General features: G+C 35.5%; 2 protein-coding genes across 2 annotated transcripts; one reads left to right on the top strand and one right to left on the bottom strand.

Moving 5' to 3' along the window:
* Window positions 1–1,032: 1,032 nt before the first annotated feature.
* LOC128203765 (uncharacterized) lies at window positions 1,033–7,796 on the bottom strand. Its single transcript, XM_052905306.1, has 7 exons — window positions 7,671–7,796; window positions 6,104–6,260; window positions 4,596–4,681; window positions 3,681–3,778; window positions 2,994–3,157; window positions 2,564–2,638; window positions 1,033–2,376 (listed from the first exon to the last, which is right to left on the bottom strand). The coding sequence occupies exons 1-7, from the start codon at window positions 7,775–7,777 to the stop codon at window positions 2,323–2,325; spliced, it is 741 nt and encodes a 246-aa protein (XP_052761266.1). The 5' UTR covers window positions 7,778–7,796; the 3' UTR covers window positions 1,033–2,322.
* Window positions 7,797–10,053: 2,257 nt separating this feature from the next.
* Window positions 10,054–19,813, top strand: LOC128246302 (clavesin-1-like). The gene is made up of 6 exons (XM_052964495.1): window positions 10,054–10,069; window positions 11,220–11,369; window positions 15,361–15,520; window positions 16,364–16,425; window positions 19,222–19,398; window positions 19,701–19,813. The coding sequence occupies exons 1-6, from the start codon at window positions 10,054–10,056 to the stop codon at window positions 19,811–19,813; spliced, it is 678 nt and encodes a 225-aa protein (XP_052820455.1).
* The last annotated feature ends 2,896 nt before the right edge of the window (window positions 19,814–22,709 follow it).

Genomic DNA, 22,709 nt, shown 5'->3' with positions numbered 1-22,709 from the left:
AATATAATATGTCTTAACAAGCAATCATGATATCTACATACTGTTTAAATATTGCTGGTTTTGTTCCTGTGTTCAATCAATTGAATCTTTGCGAATTTAAACTTATCTACAAAGGTACGTGACTGTGTTTAATATCATTGCAACTCGCGAGCTGGAAAATATGCTGAGTCAGAAACATTTCATTTCGAATTTGAACAAAAAGAGTTATTTCCGTGCATACGAGTCTTGATATCAGGCTATGATATGAGACTTCACTAGGAAATAATAATGACTAAGTTTTTACTGCAGGAGGAGGAGGACGAGGACGAGGAGGATACTTTCCCGGGGGCCGCAGGGGCTACATAGGTGGCTATAACTGGGACAATGATTATACCAACTACAACGACTACAACGACTACAACAACTACAACAACTACAACAACTGGAACGACGACTACCGTTACCGCTATTGATTTGTCACAATAAAAAAGCTCTAAAACTGGTTTGCTCTATGTTTTTTGTTCTTCAATGATACATTGAAAACCAAGAAAATGACAGACGCCTTGTATAAAGGCAAAAGGCAAAGACTTTATCACATAATGAATACACAAAACTTGATTATGCCATCTAGATATATATACCTGCTAACTTGTTGCCCTGTACATATACAACAATGGACATAGTTGTGCGGAAAACCCGATTATTCCTCGATACACAATTATAATATATAAAACCCGAGTTCATTGACATTGACTTTGGCTCACTGCACTATAGCATTACATGTTACTATCTGTCTGTAAATAGTCGACTGTTACCTAATCGACGGAAAGTTAAATGTTAAAATATGCTATAAACAATATGCCGGTAACTTTATTTTAAAAACATACTCGGGTTGCACAAAACACGATTGTTCCAATACAAATACAACAGCAAACATATAATGAACATAACAGAACAGACAGTTCACTCGACTTATACAAGAGTACATCGTCGTAATACATATAGTTATATAATTTATTATATAACTAACAATGAAAAGGTATCCAAGACTGTTTTCACTCCTTGTTCAATGATCCTGATTTTTCAAAGTAATATAGCAACATCAATGGACACATACCTGCGTTTGAACTATCCTCGTACTTGTGAATTATAGCCGTGCATTCAAACGTGCCTCGTGCGAAGAATTATATACAGATTTAAATACGCACATAATGGAGTATAACTAATGAAACAAACTCGACCTTGCAATCTATAAAGAACGTGACCTTTAATACTATAGACGTTGACTGACATTCTTCTTCAAAAACATCTAATTTAAAAGAAGGTGCTTTTATGGTATGTCGCTTCAATGTATTAAGTCGAATAATGGGATCGTTAAGTACGACCCTTCCTCCACTTTAAATCTTAACTATATTTTTACAATACGCAGCAGCCTCGTGTGGAACCTACTTGGCTATAATATATTAAATAAAGAATGACACAACCTGGAACATGATTCTGTAATTTTTTAAAAAGGGATTTTTAACGCTGTGTTTATGTATATTATAAATTTGAATTGAAAATAAAATGATGTGAAATTGCCTTTGAGGAGCTGTCATGAATTCAAGGTCAAGGTTGTTGTTGTGTCTTTAGAATAGGTCTATTCATAGTACATAAAACAGAAAGTCTCGAAATTGTCAGATTGAGTACTCGCCAACCGGTGCGATCCCCAAATGAGAATGTTTTCACTTCAAGGTTCCTCGACTATTTATTGGAAGCGATATTTGATATATGAAATAGGTGTCCTTTGTCATGTTACGCTCCGTGCCTCGCTGAGTGTTGACTATCCCTTGCTAGTTTATATGTTCCCATCTTATTATTGACGAATAATTTCCTTGTGTAGACCCGGATCAGTTAGGTAACAGAGGCGAATCCAGGATGATTTAAAGTTAGAGGGGGAGCATCTTAGAGCTGTAAGCTTTTGACTTGCGCCCCTCTCTCAAAACCGAAATTTATTTGGTTTAAAAATGTTGGCAGAGGGTTTGGGTGTTCTCCTCCGAGAATATTTTAACAATTTCTTCTTCGAAATGGTGTAAGTAGGGCTTATTCAATGAGTTTTCACCTATTTTGAAATAAAAAGTAAACATGAGCGGTTTAAGGGGGCGCTCGCTTGGTGCGCCCTCTCCCTAGACCCGCCAGTGTGTAAGGCGTTTTTCTCACACTTCTTTTTAAAAACGTGGAGAATTCCTCTTTTTCCCCACCGTAGATAAACTGTTGAGTGTAAACACCTATTACTTTATATCTCAGCAAACACACTGTCGTTACTGAAGTCACCACGGCTTGAAATTGGTATTGAAACAGTCATCAGGAATATATCATAGACAATGTGGTATCAGCAGTTTGTTCACCTTGGTATACCTGAGAAAGAAATTCAATGCACAAATACATGATGTCTAAACAATACAAGTCATGGCATTTGAAACTCATTGTTATCGTTATTTGGCCCATGGCCATGTTTATGGAGTCTCCATACCATAGCTACAAAATAAGAAAGTTTTAAATAATAATCGAATGAACGTGAAACTGCAGAGCGTAGAATATTTACCAGATCAAAACTGAACCCTTCATCAAAACTGATTCCGTAGGCTGCGTTAACAATATTCTGGAATGTTCGGATAACCTGTAATCACAGCAAATAATGCGAAAATAAATCATTAGGTCAATTCCGACATTATAGTATCTTACCTCACCTAAGCGTTAGAGAAATCACGACGACTTGATTTGCAAAATGAATAAACCGGAAAAAGCCTGATTGATAGCACGGCACTCTTATATGCCAAATAATGATCACTTATCATCAAAACCACAATTAAGAACAGTTTCATGTCAAACAATGTTTACACGATAGTTAGTGGATGATGAATTAAGATAATTAATTGTGAAACATGCCATCTGAACTAACAAGACATTCAAGTAGAATATAAGGCGTGTTCTTATAGTCAATGCAACTTTCTTTATTCATTTGTGATGATTACCTCTTTACTTCCGTCATCGTCACGTGCCGCACCAATGCACGCGCGGTGGGCAGGAATCACGAGAAAGCACGAGGGAACAAAATCCACTCTCACCATCTGAATTAATGTGCTCAAGAATGCGTCATTCATCAGCGCATCGCTGGGTATAGACGGCAATTTAGTAACTGAAAAAATGATGCACCGTACAAAACAGTCTTGTTAAGCAACAGGCAACGAATATTATGAATAACTTCAATGTTGCTTAGCACTTTATTGACACTTCAGTCTTAATACAAAATAAAGAACTCAACATTGAAGCACTGGTAGTATTTGACCATGAAACAGTGATTCTATCCGCGTCTATATATGTATGTATCTTGAATAATCATACTGTGCATATTCAACAACAAAAACGTGACTTATTAAATATTCAACAGAAACAAGTACGAACAGATGTTTATTTTTAGCAGATGCAGTTGTTTGTGAACCAATGAGATTATATTTATGTTAAATACGTCTGTGCTTATGCAGGGCTTGGATCAATGATGTTTTCCATTTTAGCAAACCCCACGATACAGGCTTTGATAACTCTACACAAGTACAAATAAATTAATAATACTCAATTATCATAGATCCACAAATAAGAGCATACCAAGGTGTACCTGACATATTCATGTGGTATAAAATTCAACATCTTCATACACTTACAAGGCAGATCGTTTATTGCATTCTCGTATATTGGCTGTGGAGTCTCATCGAAAATATCCACTCGCAAGGCACTCAGCACCACCAACTTCTTCACGCAACTAAAGGTAAACAAGTTTTACATGAATAGTAGAAACTACAGGGACATGCTATAGTTGAATACTTATGACCTCGATTGACCTCCACTGTTGACTGTTTAGGCAAAGTTTATCAAGCACCTTTTGAAAAAGCTGCATAGTGTTGATATCGGCATATAATAAACCTTTATACAATTAATTGTCGCAACGGCAATCTCAAGTGACGATGTTTGCAAAAGGTGAGTTTTCTAACTACGTAATTATTTCAGCATAAGGCCTATTCGATCCAAACATATATGTGTGTTTATATATTGTTCTTTAAACATTTGTTTGGATCATATATCTGTTTTTAAATATACTTGACTTGAAAGCCTTCTACCCCGAGTATTGCCAACTATGCCAGTACACAAAATAACAAGCCCATATTCATGATTTTCCATTATATAAGTACTTACAAACCTCTATATTGTCTGCATATTTTAGTGCGATTAAATAATAAAACGTGATGTCATTTTTGTCACAAATTTTCTTTAATTTCAGAGTTTTACTTTTAGAAAACTTCTACCTCAAAAAACGTTTTTATATATTTTGTCTCTTAATGACAAACACTAATGCTTAAATGAGATTCATGTTTTCATTTGATTTAAACCTATCTTTGCTCAATGGTTTAATCTCAAATTGTAAATGTCAACCTGCTGGCTAGAAATAAAGGAATGTTTTAGTGTTTCATTAGATAAGACTTTATAAATAATACTGATCACAAGTTTCTTCTTACAAAGTTTTGATGTCGAGTTCATTTGAGCGTTTCATAAAACCAATTCCTTGTTTCAAACTGATATACCTTCTAGAGCACAGGTCCACAATCGCGCTGCACACGTGGTGACATTTGGTGGGCTTCAAGGCGGTGTTGACAAGAATTACTGAAAACTGAAGGTAAAATAGTCGGTTCACTGCAACCTCCACTTGTCGGCAATATCCGGTGTGGTTCGGAAATGGAACCATATTCTTTTTATACTATCTGCGCATTCGCGCAGGTAGTCTTAAGACCACAAAATCCGAAGAAATACTTCTTTTCATGTCGTTTTAACCCATTTTCTGTCTCAATGCGCTCTATGTTTAGCAGAATGACGTCGAAAACATAAAAATAGATTAGTTGTATTGCGCTCCGCGTATGACCTCTCGCTTGTTCGGCTATTTCCGCGCTGTATTTCTGTATCCCGGCGATTTATTTTAAGCAGAATACAATTATTTTCAGATCGCTAAATTTATCAGATTAATGTGGGTCAAAATAATGGAGGCTTTGGTAGGAAGGTAACATTATGATAATCACTCTAAGTTTATCCCAAGATGTCCCATCGCCTGCAGGGTTTGTTATTATAACCTGGCGTGACCCTGAAGCACGCTTATTTGTAATGGTGTATTTTTTATATTACTTTTATGTGATAAGAAACAAAAATGATTGTCTGAATGCCAAAATAGTTTTATCTCAGGTTTCGCGTTGCTAATGCTTCAAATACTATGATTTACCTGCTATACAATAATAAAATACTATTCAATACCTGACCTTTTGGCGTATACTTTTCTAATAAGATGTTTTCCTTTTTTGCATAAATGATTCGTTCCGGTGTATTCTTGGCATAGTTTTAGACATTAGACTTTCAATTTATATTAGCGCACATGCCCTGATACGACAGTGAGTTATGCATACGTTTGGTCAAACAAAGTAGTTCGGATTAAACCTGCAAAACATCCAAAGAGTGCGAAGCATTCATAACAGCACTAGTACTATTTCCAAAAGATACTTACACAAAACATAACTAACATTATTTATCAATAAAACTTGAAAAAAGCGCAATCATATTCTCATTCTTCTTTTTTACTGCTTAATTTCATCGTCGGCAACCACGGTACTTTCTTCTGTAGTGTATATCTGGAGTATGCGACGATAGTTTAATTATGACATTTTAAACCTAGTAAGAACATTTAAAATACGAAACAAAACAAAGTAAATAGCATCCACGTCACAAATTGAACTCCAAAATCGTTATTTAACGTGATGAATGTCGTTGCGTGCTTTCGCTTATGTATTTCAAGCAGTTATTTGGAGGTAAACTAAGTTAAAGAATGTGAACTACTAAAATAGCGAGCACACACTCGTGCACATCTATGTACGTAATATAATATATCGTTATAGCAGGTCAACTTCGACTATGGCTGATGAAAATAACTACAAATGTTCAAAACCATTTTCAAATCAATTTTAGCATTTCGTTCCGATTTTACAATGGTTTAAGGTAAAGTTAAAAAGTCATTGTCAACTATTGCTTAAGGCAAAAACTTGAAGTATACCTGTTCGTATTTGAGATTCCAGACCTGCACGGGAGCGAATTCTCGTTCTCGTGGGTCAAGGTCACCGGTGCGCACACATGCAAGACGGGCACCTGCTAGTGCCGGTACGTTGATGTCCATGTATTCTTTCTTCATGTCTATGCCCAGCAAGGCACGGCTGTAACAAACAATTACAAGAAATACCAATGTTACAAAGCATCATAGGGCGCCAAGAATTTATAGTAAATGTATGTATGATTGACATAAGAATGTGATAGATATGTAAATTTAACAAACCTCTGACGGTGTTTGTTACATTTTATTTAACCAATATACACCACATGTATGTATAAAACGTAAGGTAGATCAGGGAGGTAATTTTACTCACAGGAAATGTAAAATAAAATACTTTGTAATAGTTTAATACTGGATGCTAATGACTAGATAGTAGTTTGAAGTAGGATTGGTTATTGGTCCCAGATTTTATGTTGTCATAAGAAATTCAAGATTGCATGAAATCTGTCTGAATTGCAAATAAAACATTATCATAATAATAATAATATATTCTCGTGAAAGTCGCAAAACACTTCGGTGAAGTCGAGTTTAACAGAAACTTAATTCAGAACTACAGCCACTCCAAATAATATTATTATATTGTTTAGTTGCATTATGTCGTTAACATTTGGATCATGATTTGCCTATAGTGCTGTGTTATTTAAGCTGCACTCTCACAGATATACCATTTTTACAACTTTTTGATTTTTTGTCTTGGAAAGAGCAAATTTTTGCGTAAATATCTGCAAACCAATGATATTAGATAATGTTTTCGTTGGTTTTCGCCAGAAGCGTTCCTATCAAGTAGATCCGATTTGTCCGGCGATCCCATTTCTGGAGGCATAAGCGTCAAAATAAGCATCAAACAATCATAAGTAAAAAGTGTAATTACATGTATTTCATTTTGCTCAACCGAACGTATTGATTGATCAATTCAAACTTTTTAGGCTAAAATAGTTTTGGCGGAAATGCGACCCCCCCTCCCCCACTGAAATCGTCAAAGTTTACCTTTTATTTCAATACAGGAGAAAACAGTAATAAAATACGCCCAGAATGCACTATTACCATTCCGACCTAGTAATTGTTAACATTTCCTTGGAGTTCAGTACACCAAAACCGCCTTGCCCAAATTTTAAATAATTTTCGATTCTTAAGTAGGGGCGCAAGTCAAAATATACCGCCCCTCTAACGTCAAATGCTGGATCCGCTTCTGGTGAACACTCAACTTAGGTAAGAGCAAAATCTATAACTGAACTTCTATACAAGCATATTAAAAAAAAGTGATACAAATTTTTTAATTTAATTAGCTACATAAACGCATTTTAAATTTAAATAGCTACATAAACGCAGTCTGAAGCCTTTGAAGTATGGCTCGTGGTAAGAATGATGACCAAGAACGTCCTTCGATTACAATAAGATGAACAAAATATGAAAAATATTTGAACGTCCAATTATTAGTGGGCACAAAAGTACAAGCTCTGACAGTATCATAAATAACCTAATTCCGCCACATCGACGTATATATTTTACGTACATGCCTCCCGCGTTCACATCGGTGTATCCCAGAAATACGGTTTTCCTCAACCGGAAGTCGGTCGGAGCTTCGTGTGGCTCTGTAGGGATGATCCTGTTCAAATACATTATGACGTCACATCTTTAAATACGTCATCATTTAACCACGAGCTAAATTTACGGTTAAACGTATTTAGATAAAAAGAAACTTTTACATTGAACTGACTTTGAATGTGTTCAAATGATTAAATAAATATGTCCATAAATGTTACGATCTTATCATTATGATTCGTTCCATAAATGTCAGTATTGGTTTATAATTCATATCTAATAAATGTTCACGCTTTTTCAACGATAGCCAGAGAACCTAAATGTTTATCAATTTTGCACTCAAGTATTTTATGCGATAACAGTTTGATAAGATATTTTAAATGAATATCTTTTATTGGTAAAGGATTACTATAAATCAAAAGGTTAAGTTAAACAGCTTTCAATGAGATTATAGGCTAATATTTGATTGTGACTGATTTAGTTCGCTGTAATTGTTGATCATATGAAAGCTACCGAATAATTTGATTATTTTATATATTAAATCGGATTATAAGCAGCATGTTTACTGTTCACGTGTACTTAAAATAATTACCTTTAGATCGACATGTATACGAATAAATAAGATATCTTGTAGGATCCTTCTTATTATACCACAAATTACGAACAATGCTTCATTCAATCCTGATTTGATTACAAAATTAGCGCAATACCTGCTGTTTAATTACTTTCCAATACAGACATTGTAAAGGAAACATTTAGTTTTTTTGCTGAATTACCACCACCGCCTACTCGGAGGGACGTTAATCAGTGTGTGTATACCACGTGATAAATTACGTCATATATGCTACTTCGGAAGGCAACATTTTGCTTAAAATGAAGACTTTAAAATCAAAGATAACTTTTCTTGTACAACACCATTTTAAATAAAACAAAGGGCAGTTTATGCCTCTTAAAGAGCCCTGCATTTGTTTTATTACCGAAATTATGTAAAGGTCATTAGTTTCATCAAACACTTCGACAAACCTGTTTCTAAATTCATGTTTTGACAGTGCTACGTCAGACGGACGAGGTTTGTCGAAGTGATTAAAGAAACTAAACTCTCAATCAAACTCTGGTAAAAGACCAAAGGCAGGGCTCTTAGCGGCGTAGACTGCGCTAAGTTTCATTTAAACGTTTAAGAGAAAGTTTTCTTAGTTTAAAGTTATCAAATGAAGCAAAGTATTGCCGTCCGATGTAGCCTTTATGACGCAATTTATCACGTGGTGTACACACACAACTCTCTATGCAGTATGTTCAACAACATACAAGGCTACTGTTGTCACTGGGTCAACTCATTTGATATTTAAGTGATTGTCCTGTACACATATAACATTTTATAGCAATAATTTTTATCACAGTGGCATAATTATTGAGAACTGCGATAGGAAATGAGGTGTCTTTAGCCACAGGTGTGTCGTAGCAATCCGGGGAAAATATTTTACATACACCACCAACCCACTGGAACGAACGAAACACAGGCTGACCGAACACTGTACGGTGTGAGTATCCCAAAGTCAATATTTTCCTACCTAGCGTGTCATTTATCATTTAGTCATACTCAACTGCAAATGAAACCGTATCTGGTAATTTGGTTTCATAAACAATGCACTGCAAACGGATAAAGCATTCAGGCATTCACATTAGCCGTATGGGCGGCCCCGGTGGCGCCTGGTGACGCCCAGTGACGTCATAACGGCCTGAAGTAAGAACGTAGTCCCATGACATTCGCCTTCTAAGACGAAGGCGACCGGTCCCAGCCTTCTAGGTCGTCGGGAAAGTGCCTAACTTATAAATAAATTTGGTGTGACTTTATATATGAAGCATGGTGGTTGCACTTAATTATTGTTTTAAAGACAACACTGCAATCACAAGAAGGCAATGCACGGACGGCAGAGCTCACCTCACTCGAAATAGTGCGGAGAAAATAACTGTCTGTGTCTTATTTTGTACAGCTACTAATACATGAAACGAGCAAATTGTGCAAGGATATTGCTTATTTACAATTAATAAAATAGATAACACAATAAATATAATATTTAACCTACTTTTATTAAAATATCGCGCTTAATCGAATCGATCAATCCTAAAGTACAGTTATGCCTCAAGTACTTTTTAAAACTATCGAAATGTCATACTGCAGTTGCGATCTTCATGAATAAAGTATTAAACAGTCAAATCGATACATATTGTTGTAGCCTTAGCCAAAAAATAAACAAAGCAGTTAGGAACATTAGGTAAATATATCCGTTTAAGTTTCAAACTTATACATTGATTGACCGTGTTGGTGTTTGCTTTCTGTTAAGAAACTAATACAAATGGCAGAAGAAGCATGTATGTGTTATTTGATTTTGCTACTTTTTATTGAAATGAACTTGAAAACGTTTTATTGCACTTCTCTATTTATTACAATCGTTTTCCACTTCGTTATGGTGGTGTTTAAACATATTGGATTTTGGCACGAACAAGCTTGTTAGTTTGAACAAATCGGAGTGTTTTTATACAGAAGCCTACTTTGTATGCAAAAAGACCTAAATGGCGATATTAAATCATATGATAAAGTATCGTTTCAGGATTTGTTGTCCCAACCGTAATTATTCAGGATATATTATACTTGATAATACAGTAGCAAGAACGTTATTCTTATTGATACATATGTCAGTGAACAAACTGAAAATATTTCTTATGTATATAAATCAACATAATTCAAACAATAGTACATCCATAGACAGTTTAGCGTTGTTATACATCAGAAAATATATCAACTCGAGTCAATGGTATAAAACTAAATAACTTATCCGCAAATATTTTTATAAAGTTGCACGTGCAAAGAAACATTTTGGTGAAACACTATTATTTGATAAATATAGACCTATCAATAAACATTTCAACTAACTTTAACCTAATCAAATACTTGACCGGTTTAATACAATAGTCATGCAATTGGTCATAATTGTGTTAATTTAGTATTACTGAATGGTGTAAATGCATGTCCATCAGGTTTGGTCACCTCATCACCAACAGTTCATGTCTCGTCAATTATGGCACTAGTAGAAATGCTATATTGCAATAGGTGCATTGACAGAAGGTGACGGAATAAGTCACCAACAATCGAAAACAGGTCAATATTTGAATGGCCCGGTGTCTTATCTAACGACTGTAATCAAAGAGAAAATGATCACTATAATAAACTGTTAAGCTAAGTATTAAACAGCAATGCTCTCCTTCATAAGTTGTTTCAGTATGTATTATTTAGACTATTACATGATAAACAGTGTGTACGATGGTAAATGTGTTGCTTCAATGACGGTGTTACATAAGTATCGCCCTGTCATTGACTAAGATGATTAATAAAAGCAAAAACGTGGTTTTAGTAAAATTTAAAGGTTATACTACAAGTGCGATGCTGATAAATTACGAATAAAAGTACCATACAGTGGTTGCGTTAATCGGCTCATCAGTACTACAAATTGTCCCTTCACAGGTGATGCGAAGTTTGTAAGCAAGCTTGACGAAGCGAGTAAACAGAAATGTCGAGACGAGTTGAACGAGCGCAACCCCGCCGACACGTTGATTGCTGTCCAGACACTGCGACAACGGGTTAAAGAACAAGACTGGCTGAGAATCCCGACAGGTACGCCTGATTCCCGACAGGTAGGTTCGACGGCCAAACAGGCTAGGATTATTTAAACCAACAGAGTTCACACCTGAGAAGATTTTTGCGAAAATAACGGTTGTAATACATGTACCTTGATAAAGTCTGACGCGTGCTGGGAGACCGTTTTTAAAGTATTAATGACTGGATTCGATTCCTTGTAAACTGCATGATGTGCATATTGCCAACGTTTTTTGTTGCAAATACATGTATGTCATTGTGTACGAGGTTTCCGCAAAACACCATGCGCGAGGGTCGGGATGAACCTATCTTACACGAGCGGCTATGGTAGATGCTTTTTCTCCAACCTCAGTTAAACAAAATTAAAAAATGTATTTTTTTGCTGGAACTCTTTTGTGTTTAGTGAAAATATTTGCGTACGGATATGCGATAATTCGTGGTTGTAATGGATATTCGCGCAGTGATTCAGAGTAAGTAAATGGTCTGATCGGTCTTTAAATAGTTCTAAGAAGAGTGAAGCATTATTTCTTGAAAGGTGCGTGAAAACTGTTTTCTGGTGACATTTGAAGCGAGAAATAATTAACTAGAGTTCAAAATATTGCCACAAGACAAGGTTTCCATAATGCGCTACAGACGACAGTCTTCAACAAGGGAGGTAATTACAATGTGGTGACCATTAAAAGAACTTCCATACGGGCATTTTATCTTCGCCCGTGGGCAAGATAAGAATTTCTAGCATGGTTAAATTAATGGATCTACTTATCTGAGGTGGGAGAAATATGACGCTTTTTCATTGGTTTATGATTCAGTAAACATAATTTAGTATTAAATTTAAAATATAAAATATTGATGAAACACTACCAGGGTACAACTACTCTAATAATTGAAAAAAATAAGAACTACAAGGACAAGCCCAGTAGTAACAGCTTTTAACCAATACTCTGTTAAAGGAATTCATCGATGACGAAGGTTGTCCGGTTAGCGCAGTGGTTAGCGCACTCGCTTCTCACCTGGGCGACCCGTGTTCGATTCCCGACTTGGGCGCATGTGAGTTTGGTTTGTGGTCAATAATCCGGACAAGTGTGTTTCCTCTGGGTTCTCCGGTTTTCCCCACAACACAAGACCACACTCTCGCGTAAAATCGTGCCAACGAGAGTGATAAATGTAAATATAATGTTGTAATAACTTGTTTCACAATCGTTGTAAAATAAATATGTTTAAACTAAGGCATTCGACATAGCACAAGTGACACCTACACATGTTGCAACGGATGTATGTATTATGCTTGCTAAATATTGAACCTCAAAGCCGAACGAAAAAAATCTTTATCATTTTTATGGTTTGGTCCTTCAAACGACGTTTTCACTGTGGGAGGCCCGTTAAGGCAAACACTGAGCAATGATTCGTCATTGATTTACTGACGCATGCAACTTCCATTGAAACAGATTGATACAATCACACTCAATGTTTAATGAAGTCAACGACTAAAACATGAACCAGTTGAATGAATAAGTGCTTAAATATTGAACTTTTAGATGCTTTAAGTTGACTATGTAAGCCTTAAAATAACATAATTTACTAAAACAGTCACCTAATTTTAAAATTATGTAATCCTTATATAACATGATTTACTAAAGTAAGAGATTTGCATCTAACTTCAGCTTTGTTAAAATTAAGACAGTCAATTTATATTTGCGAATGTCGAAACCAATGTATATCTTTTATCATATGAAAAATCTTTATATGGCAATCTGAGAGATATCATTCGCAAGCAACTTTATGTCAGCGGCCTCTAGCAGCGGCCTTAATGGTAATATAGTTTCATTAATCGTTAAAACATTCAATGGCCCCGAATGACGAAAACTAAATAAATCAACTATATCCGCTGTATGTTGTACAGGTCGATAGCACTAAGTGACCATTGTAAAAGACAATCTAGTATATACTACTATCGAACAGAAATCAGATTTCTTTCCATTAACTTCTTTTAAAAAAATACAAAATAGAATTCCCCAAATGGTAGTGAAAAATACAAATATAATGCTGTTGTTGTCATAAATTGAAGTCAAAATTGATTTTATTTTTGCTGTTAAGGTGGAACGCGACTATGGATTTTTTTTCGAGTTACTGTGTGAAAATTAGTATACGAATAGAAGAGCATATGCCTAATTAGGGACTGTTTTTACATTTTCAATATTCAATATTCTGAACAGTTTTGAAACTATGACTCCTCAAAATATACCACTGACGTCAATTTTGAGACATCTCTCCCAAACCGTTGCGTAACAAATGACCCTCGTTGAAAATGTTCAAGAGTTATATTCACTACCAAACTTAGTCAATAATATGGTCACCAATATAAGTGGAATTTATTAATTGTATATGTGTTATTCAACGATAACCGATTGACTACATCAAACTTAGATTCAGAACACTGAACTCCATAGTCGCGTATGTTATAGATCTGTATACTATTACATTTTTCTCCGATAGTGACATACAGAAGAAAACTTGGATGATTTTAAGGGAGGGGTGGGGGGCTGCACCCCCCTCTACTGCCGGGATCCGTTTGTGCTTAATACAATGCAGATTTCTGTCGATTATCATTGTTTGGTTTGTTAGTTATATTTTTAAAATGAAATGAGTGTCACACACTGGATTTGCTACGCTTTTGCTTAGTTTAGAGCCTTATAACTGCAGATCTCTACTGATACTTATTAAAGAAATTGGTAACTAATAAAGTAGTTGAACCGTTTATTGTTGTGTTATTACTGTAGATGTATATATAAAAAAAACAAAGCACTTATCAGCATAGTCACAGCTCATAGCATAGTGACTGGAACGATTATTGATGTGTATTATCAAAATATTATAATTCGGCAAATGAGATTGCTTAATAATTAAGAAAGCCTCTCATTAAAATAGCCGCCAGATTTAAGTCATAGATTTATAAAGCTGGTTATTCAGCGCCCGTCTTGTGTGGAATTAGATATTTTGTACAACAACTATAACAAATATCCCTAACTTAAAACTGATCAGATACTCTAAGATTTCTTATCTTTCCATTTAATAAACAAAAACAATTCGATTAACGTCATGCTAAACGTTTAAATACACTTCGTATTGCAAAAGAAACAGGTATTGGGGTTAGATTATTTGATACTGCGCAAAAAGGAACTCGGTGAGGTACCCTTTTTTTGATATCAGACGATTTGTAATGAAACATTGAATATATGTATTTAAAAATATTCAAAAATTAAACGAGCAGTTTTTTTTAGAATTAAAGAAAGGCGCACTTTTTTCAGCGAAACACGACGCCGTTTTTCCCGCGAAAAATGACGTTATAGACGAATTTAGAAACAATAACGTTCAACAAAAGAAAGAAAAATATATGAGCGTGATCGTTTTCACAAGACACACTTGACGTTGAAATTTCATAGCTGTAAACGAAGAATTGATGAAAATATCGGTTATTGTAGATGGAACGCAAAAATATGACAGAAGTCTCAAAATTGACGTCAGTGGCATATTTTGAAGACTCGTAGATTCAAAACTGTTCCGAATATTGAAAAAGTAAAAACAGTCCCTAACTGGGCATATGCTCTTCTATTCGTATACCAATTTTCAGACAGTAACTCGAAAAAAAATTCATAGTCGCGTTCCACCTTAAAGTTTTGTATCTAAGTCCTTTTTGAGAATCTCTCGAAGCGGTGAGAATGTCGTGAGTCAATGGCGCATTTCTCTCTCTGGTATCGCCATCTACACGATAGTGCTGCGTTTCACTTTTTCCTTTATCATTTTACTCTATTGTGACTGGCAGTCTCCTAGCCGACTAAAAGAAATCCGTACCATGTACTGGTACGCTCTGTTCCCCCCCATACAAATTAACACAGTGATAATGTTGTAATCATTAAGTTTTTCAGTGTATTATATAACATTTGTAATATCCTTGCTTCGTAGATTTGAAACGATAAAAAAATGAAAGAAATACAAATACATTTCGATTTAGATTTCGAATTCCTGTTGCGTTTTCGAAGATTTCGAAAGTTCAGTCAGCTAGAGCAAAGAAAGGCCTTGGAGAAATTCTGGACTGTTCGAACCTCGAGACCCGAATGGTACAGCAACATCGACCTGGACGATCCAATTCTACAGAGAGCCATGAGGTTAGGGTAAGTCAAATAAGATTAGAACCGCACACACTACATGGTTCGATACCGTATCATATGAACATGTTAATGCCGAAGGCTGAGCAACTTTGATTAAAGTTATGAAGCGTTTTTGCCATATAAATCTTAACCGTTAAGTACCCTTAAACGCCGAAACGTTATCTAATTTCGCATTGATTCGATATGACACCACGTCCACAGTGATACCTAATGTATGTAAAGCAGGGCATTTATAATTGATATCAATCTTAACGCATACTTGCGTTGCCGTAATGCATGGTCAGTAAAAAGTTTCCTTAGACATCACACATCATACCATAATCACCGCCGGTAGCTAATTCAACAAATTGAACAACATTTATTAAACACTGAAAACACCCTATAACTTTTTTATCTGAAACATCTTGCAAAAAATCATATGTGGTCACTTGTTGCAAGTATACGACTTTAGAAAATAATGACAATACATTGTAGAACTTTCTTTCACCAAATACTATAATTAATACTGTATACTTTGAAATCCGGTCGCCTGGCGTATGTGGTGTGAGGTTGAGTACTTATCAACTAGGTATAACCCACTAAACCTTTATTAAGCTGACGATTCTAAGACGGTAATCCTGACAACTTTTTTTTAAAATGAGGCATTTGTGTTCCGTCTGTGCTATTTTGTATTTTTAGTCTCTCATCGACTGACTGTAAAGTCTTAGCAAGGTGCCTTTAATTGCCTTTGTTAAGGTTATTGGTGCTGTGTTTCTCCATGTTTTTTTTATTTATTTTGTAGTATGGATTCAATAAGGTAAAAGCAAACTATGACTTTATGTATAGTAAATGTATTAACATCTTCAGAGTCACAACTATGTCGCCTGTTCGAGACAGACTAGGGCGATGTCTTATGATTTGGCAGTTTGGTAAGTTTTACAATAAAACTCTGAAATCTAGAAATACTTTAAATGATATATGCAGCAACGTTACCTAAAAATGTTTGTAATTGCCAGAGTGTAAGAATTCAGTTAAGTACATTCTCATTTTTATTTAAAAGCTGGTTGTCATACTTTATATCTTAGGTTAAATCTTATGTGAAATCATGTACATCTTACTCTGAATACGCTATCGACTTGCGCCGGGTTATTACCGCGATATTGCTCTCCATTTTCGTATAGGACTTAGAATGATATTTTTAGATGATATGGCTAGCTTAGGAACTCACCTAAAGACGTTCAAAATTATTTAAACAACATATTTTTATATTGCAGTGCATGAGGTCAAAATGTATTCATCAATTAATAAAATAATGTTGTTGTTTTTTGTTAAACAGGGTACAATACGCCTAACATGAGACTTGGATCAATAATGGTCATACAATCATAGAAGTCGATAATTTAAACTATTATGACCTGCTCTACTTTTTAAATTGAACCAAGCGCATTTAGTGGGGAAGACCCTCAGGCTTTGAGCAGTGTATTATAAAAATGCAAAGCATCTGACTTAAAGCCTAAACTACTATCTCAATTGTGTGATGTCTTTGTCGGTTCATTAAATAAGTATGCATGCGAATTATTGGGATTTACTAAATCCAAAGCAGTAGAACGTATACATTTACAATTTTGCAAACGATTGCTAAATATTTCATTTATAAACGAATTCAAATATAGAACAATAGACACATTCAAACCAGAATAGCAAGGAAATATTAATAATAGTACTGTTTTCGATATGTATACATTTTTAAAACTTCTTTTGATAATGCCACATATTTAGGTTTAGTTCCTACGAGTTAACGTTTACACCTTATTAAGTTAAGAGTAAGAATACAAACATGACGATATTCACCTAATACTATACCACGTAGCGAACGCTTTTGTATATGTTGTAAAAGTAGTGTCATAGATGGTTACTTTGAGTTTAATACACGGCGAAGCTGGCCCGTTGAGTGATAATTGGCCCAAGTGACCCATAATTGCCCGAGACGTAAAAAACAACAACATATGTATTAAAGAGTTTAATACACGGAGTATCCGGGCCTTTGGGTGATACGCTGTCATGGAAATAATCGCGAAAACCCTGCACAAATGTGTTACTATATATAGTTACATATGTATTAAAATGTTAATACATCTGAATTCAATTTCATCAATTATTGAAATCATGTCATAAAAAGGAAAATATGAATATTGGTAAACATTTGTTATACGCAACTCAGTTATTAAAGGGACTGTACACCAGATTGGCACAAAAAGGTTGTTATCTGTAATGAATCTCAGGACAATTATCTAATAAAATGTTTTACTCTTTGATATCATAATTGTAAAAAAAAATACCAAAATGAAAAAAAATAAATTCGGAGACCGGGTTCAAACCGGTGTCCCCAAAATTGCAGTAATTGTATCCACTGTGCTACGAAGGCTTACCCTAAACGTTTGAAATATTTAAATTTTATACCGGTAACTTGGTAATATCACGTGATAGTATCGACTAGCCAATCACACATAAGGAATGAATTCTACTAGGTAGACATACCTAGTAATCTTTTTTTATGGAAAAATACAAAAAAAAACTGCGAATAAAAATCAATTGTAAAGTATGTGGTACTTCAGTTAGTAAGTTTCAATGCATTGTACACATCGATACTAAGTTTATGTCAGTTTTCGACAATTTTCTGTTTTCGCTATTTCATCATACGGAGTACAGCCCCTTTAATAAATACAACTTAGTACAATAGTTATGATACTATTCTCACTGCCAGTGTTAACAAGTAATTATAAAACTTTTAGCTTTAAACCTTTAATGCGATTTTAATGAAATAATTAATTAGCTAATTATATGTTCGAAACGTGACATAAATATATTTATAAATGAACGTATTAAGTCGAATTTCAATTGTTTAAGGTGAATAAACTGTCAGTTCTGCTCTGTTCTATAACTTAACTGGTATTCAAAGTGTGTTTTAAAATAGTGATACGAAATATGTTTGCAGCCTAAATCGTACTTAATCATTGATGCAAGAATATATAACAAGGACGAGTCTATTTATGTGGGCATATATCAAATGATATGGAAAGCTTTTTTTGTAAAGCATATAGACTAGTACACATGATTTAAAAGCTTGATACATTTCTAGTACTTGAAATAGGTTACTATACTTTATCACTTATATTCTCGACGTAAGTGCATAACACTTAAACTTCAAGGTTTCAAAATACGTTAGTCAAGGCATTATATAAATGCACAAATACCTTTCACATGTACGTGAAACACACCGGTGATCTTTATCAAGGTCGTCAGATCAAGCACAAAATAAATTGTCGTCGTTATCGTCACAATTGCAATTCAATTCAATATCTTTATTTTCTCCTTATATGAGATATGCATTTTATATACAAGTAGAAAAGTCAATATTCAAAATTCTAATGGAGCATTACAAATATGTACAACATGTGCCCAATCGGGGTGATAAGTTTACCATATGCAGTCTTATTGAACAATAATAATGATACACCGTTATCGTCACCTTGTACACAAATAATACTAAGGTTAGCGTGGTCAATCTAAAACGCTGAACACTTCCATATAAGTTGGGATGATGCAGCAATGTACAACATAGTCTGATATATTTGTTCAGTAATTCTTCTTGTTCGAGTAAAGGAAACCGATGTACGATAACGTCTGCTAGCTGACCGCACATTATTTCTTTTCATACATTGCAGAAGATATGGACATAAAGGTTATGAAAGACCTCGGAATGGACGTGCTATTCAAGTGGTCATGTGTCTTTTACGATTGGATGACGAGGGACGAGAATGTTCAAACGAACGGCGTGGTATTCATCGCCGATTACACCGGCATTACGATGCAGTTATTTAATTTCATGGCGGACAGCGCCAGTCAAAGCGATTTTTTTCAGTTATTTCTAGTTTATTTTCTCGCTTTATCATACACAATAATCTCGTAATACAGTATTCCTATCATATTTTATCAATGTTTATTTTTTTTTCATTTTTTTGCGTATGGTTGGGGTAGATGATATTTGATGGTGGTGAGGTTGGTAATTCTCAAACTCTCACCAATATGTAACCGAGACAATCGAATAGATTAATTGTACTAATGCACATACCTCACTGATCATAGCAACCATGTATGTATTATCTTAATTCCAACTTTATTCCAACTCTCTGCCTCTTTTCAGATGAGATCCGGGGTCAGGTAGTTAAACCAGAATTCCGCAAGTATATTCGCGAGCTGTCCAGTGGCAAATATGGCGTGGACAAGAATCGTATACCAGCTAAATCAGAAGCATAGGGCTCGTACAGGAAGCTGAATATGGAATAGAACAGAGTGTGAAGCGTAATATCTGAACCTCAGTGATGTTGTAGTTGAGTTTATGTGTTTAACTGATTATACATGGAGTAATATATTTATTAACCAACCTCTGTATTTCGCTGCTTATTGAATTATCTATCCATGACAAGAATATCATTCATGCTGAAATGTCCTCAATCACATTAACCGACAGTTTATTATCAAAACATAATATTTCATGTTTTCATACCTACTTGCTTTGCTTCACTTGTTGTTAAAATTTTGTAATTTAATGATATGGACACAGAATGAAAGTAGAATGATTGCTAAAGGAGTATAAAACACAAACATACTTGCAATATAAGACGAACTTTGGTGATTTGTTAACTTGTACCATTGTGTTTTGTTAATTTTATATTTGCGATATTTCTATTGAAAGTAGCTGTTCTTACACAAGACTATGATTAAGATTTCTGGAATTTGACAAGCTGATGTTTTTGCATCAATATTCGTTATTCAGACTCAAAATCATTACGGGTTTTGTTCTAAAGCACTATGTATAACTTTGCAAGTTATATTATTTTGTAAGTTACCATGTTTAAAATAGTTTATACAATCGTACTTTGTTTATTAATCGTTTCGAGATTCAACAGGAAAATTGCTGGAACATTCCAAATAACTTCAATTCCCGTATCATCGAAACAACAAAGGATTAAATCCATTTTGATAAAATAGCGATACAACTGAAGTTATAGTTTGCCTTTGTAACGCCGCATAACAGCATAGCCGTATAAACGTGTTTTTTTCGTTTATGCGGTGATTTTCAACGCATAAACGTTTATGCCGCAACGCACAACACATAAAGCAGAAATTGCTTATATGGGGCGCAACTGTACCTTTTTGCCACATAAAGAGGATTAACTTAACTATTTATTCTAAAGCTAAAAAAAAATTCAACAAAAACGATGGTGGATGACGTTGATGATGATGATGATGATGATGATGATGATGGTTGTGGGGATGAAGTTGGTGGTTGTGATTGTGGTGATGATGATAGTGGTTGTGATGATGTTGTTGATTATGGTGATGATTAAGATTAGGGCGTTGCATATTACTGTCATTTTAAAGAAAATATGGGAAAAGTTGGCAGGCAAGTTGAGCCAAAATGGAAGTTGAAAATAAACCCTTGGAGTGTTCAAATGACTAGTGCATAAAAATACAATCAATGAAAGAAGTCCATGATTACCCTATTATCAGTTTGATATGACGTTGAAAGTATGTACATGAAGTTAGCGGTCTAGCGGCCCAGCGGCGTGAAGTTAGCGGCCTAGCGTCCTAGCGGCCTAGCGGCCTAGCGGCCTAGCGGCGTGAAGTTAGCGGCCTGGCGGCCTAAATGCTACCCTATTTCAAAGCATGTATACATGCGTTTTCTTATAAAACAAAGAAATATTATCTGATTTTTTAAGCACACACTATCACTCTAGGCCGCCAGGCCGCTAACTTCACGCCGCTAGGCCGCTGAGATGTTCGATCGACTTTTTTGAAAAAAAATGTTTATAATTACTTAAGAGTGATAATTTGGGCATAAAAAACAGAATATATATATATATAATTAGAAGGAGAGGCATGTTCACATGCTTTGAAAAACTGACTGCTTGTTCGAATTTAAAAAAAAAAATGTTGATAATAGCTTCAATGTGTTAATTTGTGCATAAAACAGTTATTATGTCATTGTTTTAGGAGAAAATGCATGTATACATGCTTTGAAATAGGATTCAATTTTAGGCCGCTAGGCCGCCAACTTCACGCCGCTAGTCCGCCAGGCCGCTAGGCCGCTAGGCCGCTAACTTCAAGCCGCTAGGCCGCTAACTTCACGTACATGTTGAAAGTGCGCATTGGCAAGGGTACATGTCCGTCAGTCTGACAATAAGGCGAGAATATATATTACGTCAAACGGCGATTCAGTTTTCTGATTGTCCCAAATGACGGTGTTGTGCATTGTCGTAACATTTATTCCAGCCTTTAGTCGGGTTAAACGTCATTTCAAACGTTTTCGCAGTAAGATCAATTGGTTTGGTTTACATTTAAACCGATCTTACAAAATCTTTGTCAGAATTTACGTCTCTAAAAGTCTAGTTCAAAGCTTGGTTAAGTGGACACAAAAAACTAAGACCGATCTTGATGAAACTTTATCAACCACTATTATACTAGTATGTGTTTTAATTGCCTTTTATGCGGCGAAAGTGTGCCTTTTAGCCACATAAATAAATCCTTCCTATGCGTTGAAAATCACCGCATAAACGAAAAAAACACGTTTATGCGGCGATGCTGTTATGCAGCGTTACAAGGCTTTTACATAATTCATTTATAAGAAAGTCGAGGGTAGAAACCCCGGCCGCGCTATACAGATACTACATTAACATATGGAACCAGTAGCTCCTTTGCCTAGCGCTCGGTATCGCCCTCTAACTATCAACAGATAGGATCATTGTCCAAGTCGAGACTCTGAACTAAACTTAGATGACGCGCACAGATCACGGTTGTCCTCTATTTAACCGGGGATGAACCATTTTAGCTATTCGAAGAATAAGGAGGGTATACTCGTCGCCCCGGAGTCGACCAGTCAGTTGTAACCCCGGCCCCTCAAGGTCCGGGGAAAAGCGGGAACCTTGACTTACGGCCCAGTCAATCCCCAGTATGGTCCCCACCCTGTGGCGACAAACTGCTGGTGAAATCCTCGCCAAATGCCAATGCAACCCGGGTACATCCTAGTTTATGCCAATTTCCCGCTATTTTCGGCGCGCAAACAAAAGCACCACATTCATTCGGTACTGCGGGGCAACCGGGAAGGTAAAGACAAGGCCCGTTTCCCCCGCTTTCCCCGGTATACCCCGGG

Source organism: Mya arenaria, chromosome 9, assembly GCF_026914265.1.
Source record: "Mya arenaria isolate MELC-2E11 chromosome 9, ASM2691426v1".
In the NCBI taxonomy this organism is placed as follows: domain Eukaryota; kingdom Metazoa; phylum Mollusca; class Bivalvia; order Myida; family Myidae; genus Mya; species Mya arenaria.
Note: the sequence above shows the minus strand (reverse complement) of the source record. Positions and strands in the feature narration are given on the sequence as shown.

Coding starts and splice junctions, on each gene's coding strand:
- LOC128203765 (XM_052905306.1), bottom strand. CDS start 7,777: ATGTATTTGAACAGGATCATCCCTACAGAGCCACACGAAGCTCCGACC. Junction 2,639..2,993: donor ACGATGACGGAAGTAAAGAG/GTAATCATCACA, acceptor CTGTGATTACAG/GTTATCCGAACATTCCAGAA. Junction 2,377..2,563: donor AAGGGTTCAGTTTTGATCTG/GTAAATATTCTA, acceptor TTTCTTTCTCAG/GTATACCAAGGTGAACAAAC.
- LOC128246302 (XM_052964495.1), top strand. Junction 11,370..15,360: donor CTGGCTGAGAATCCCGACAG/GTACGCCTGATT, acceptor ATTTCGATTTAG/ATTTCGAATTCCTGTTGCGT. Junction 16,426..19,221: donor TCTTATGATTTGGCAGTTTG/GTAAGTTTTACA, acceptor CATACATTGCAG/AAGATATGGACATAAAGGTT.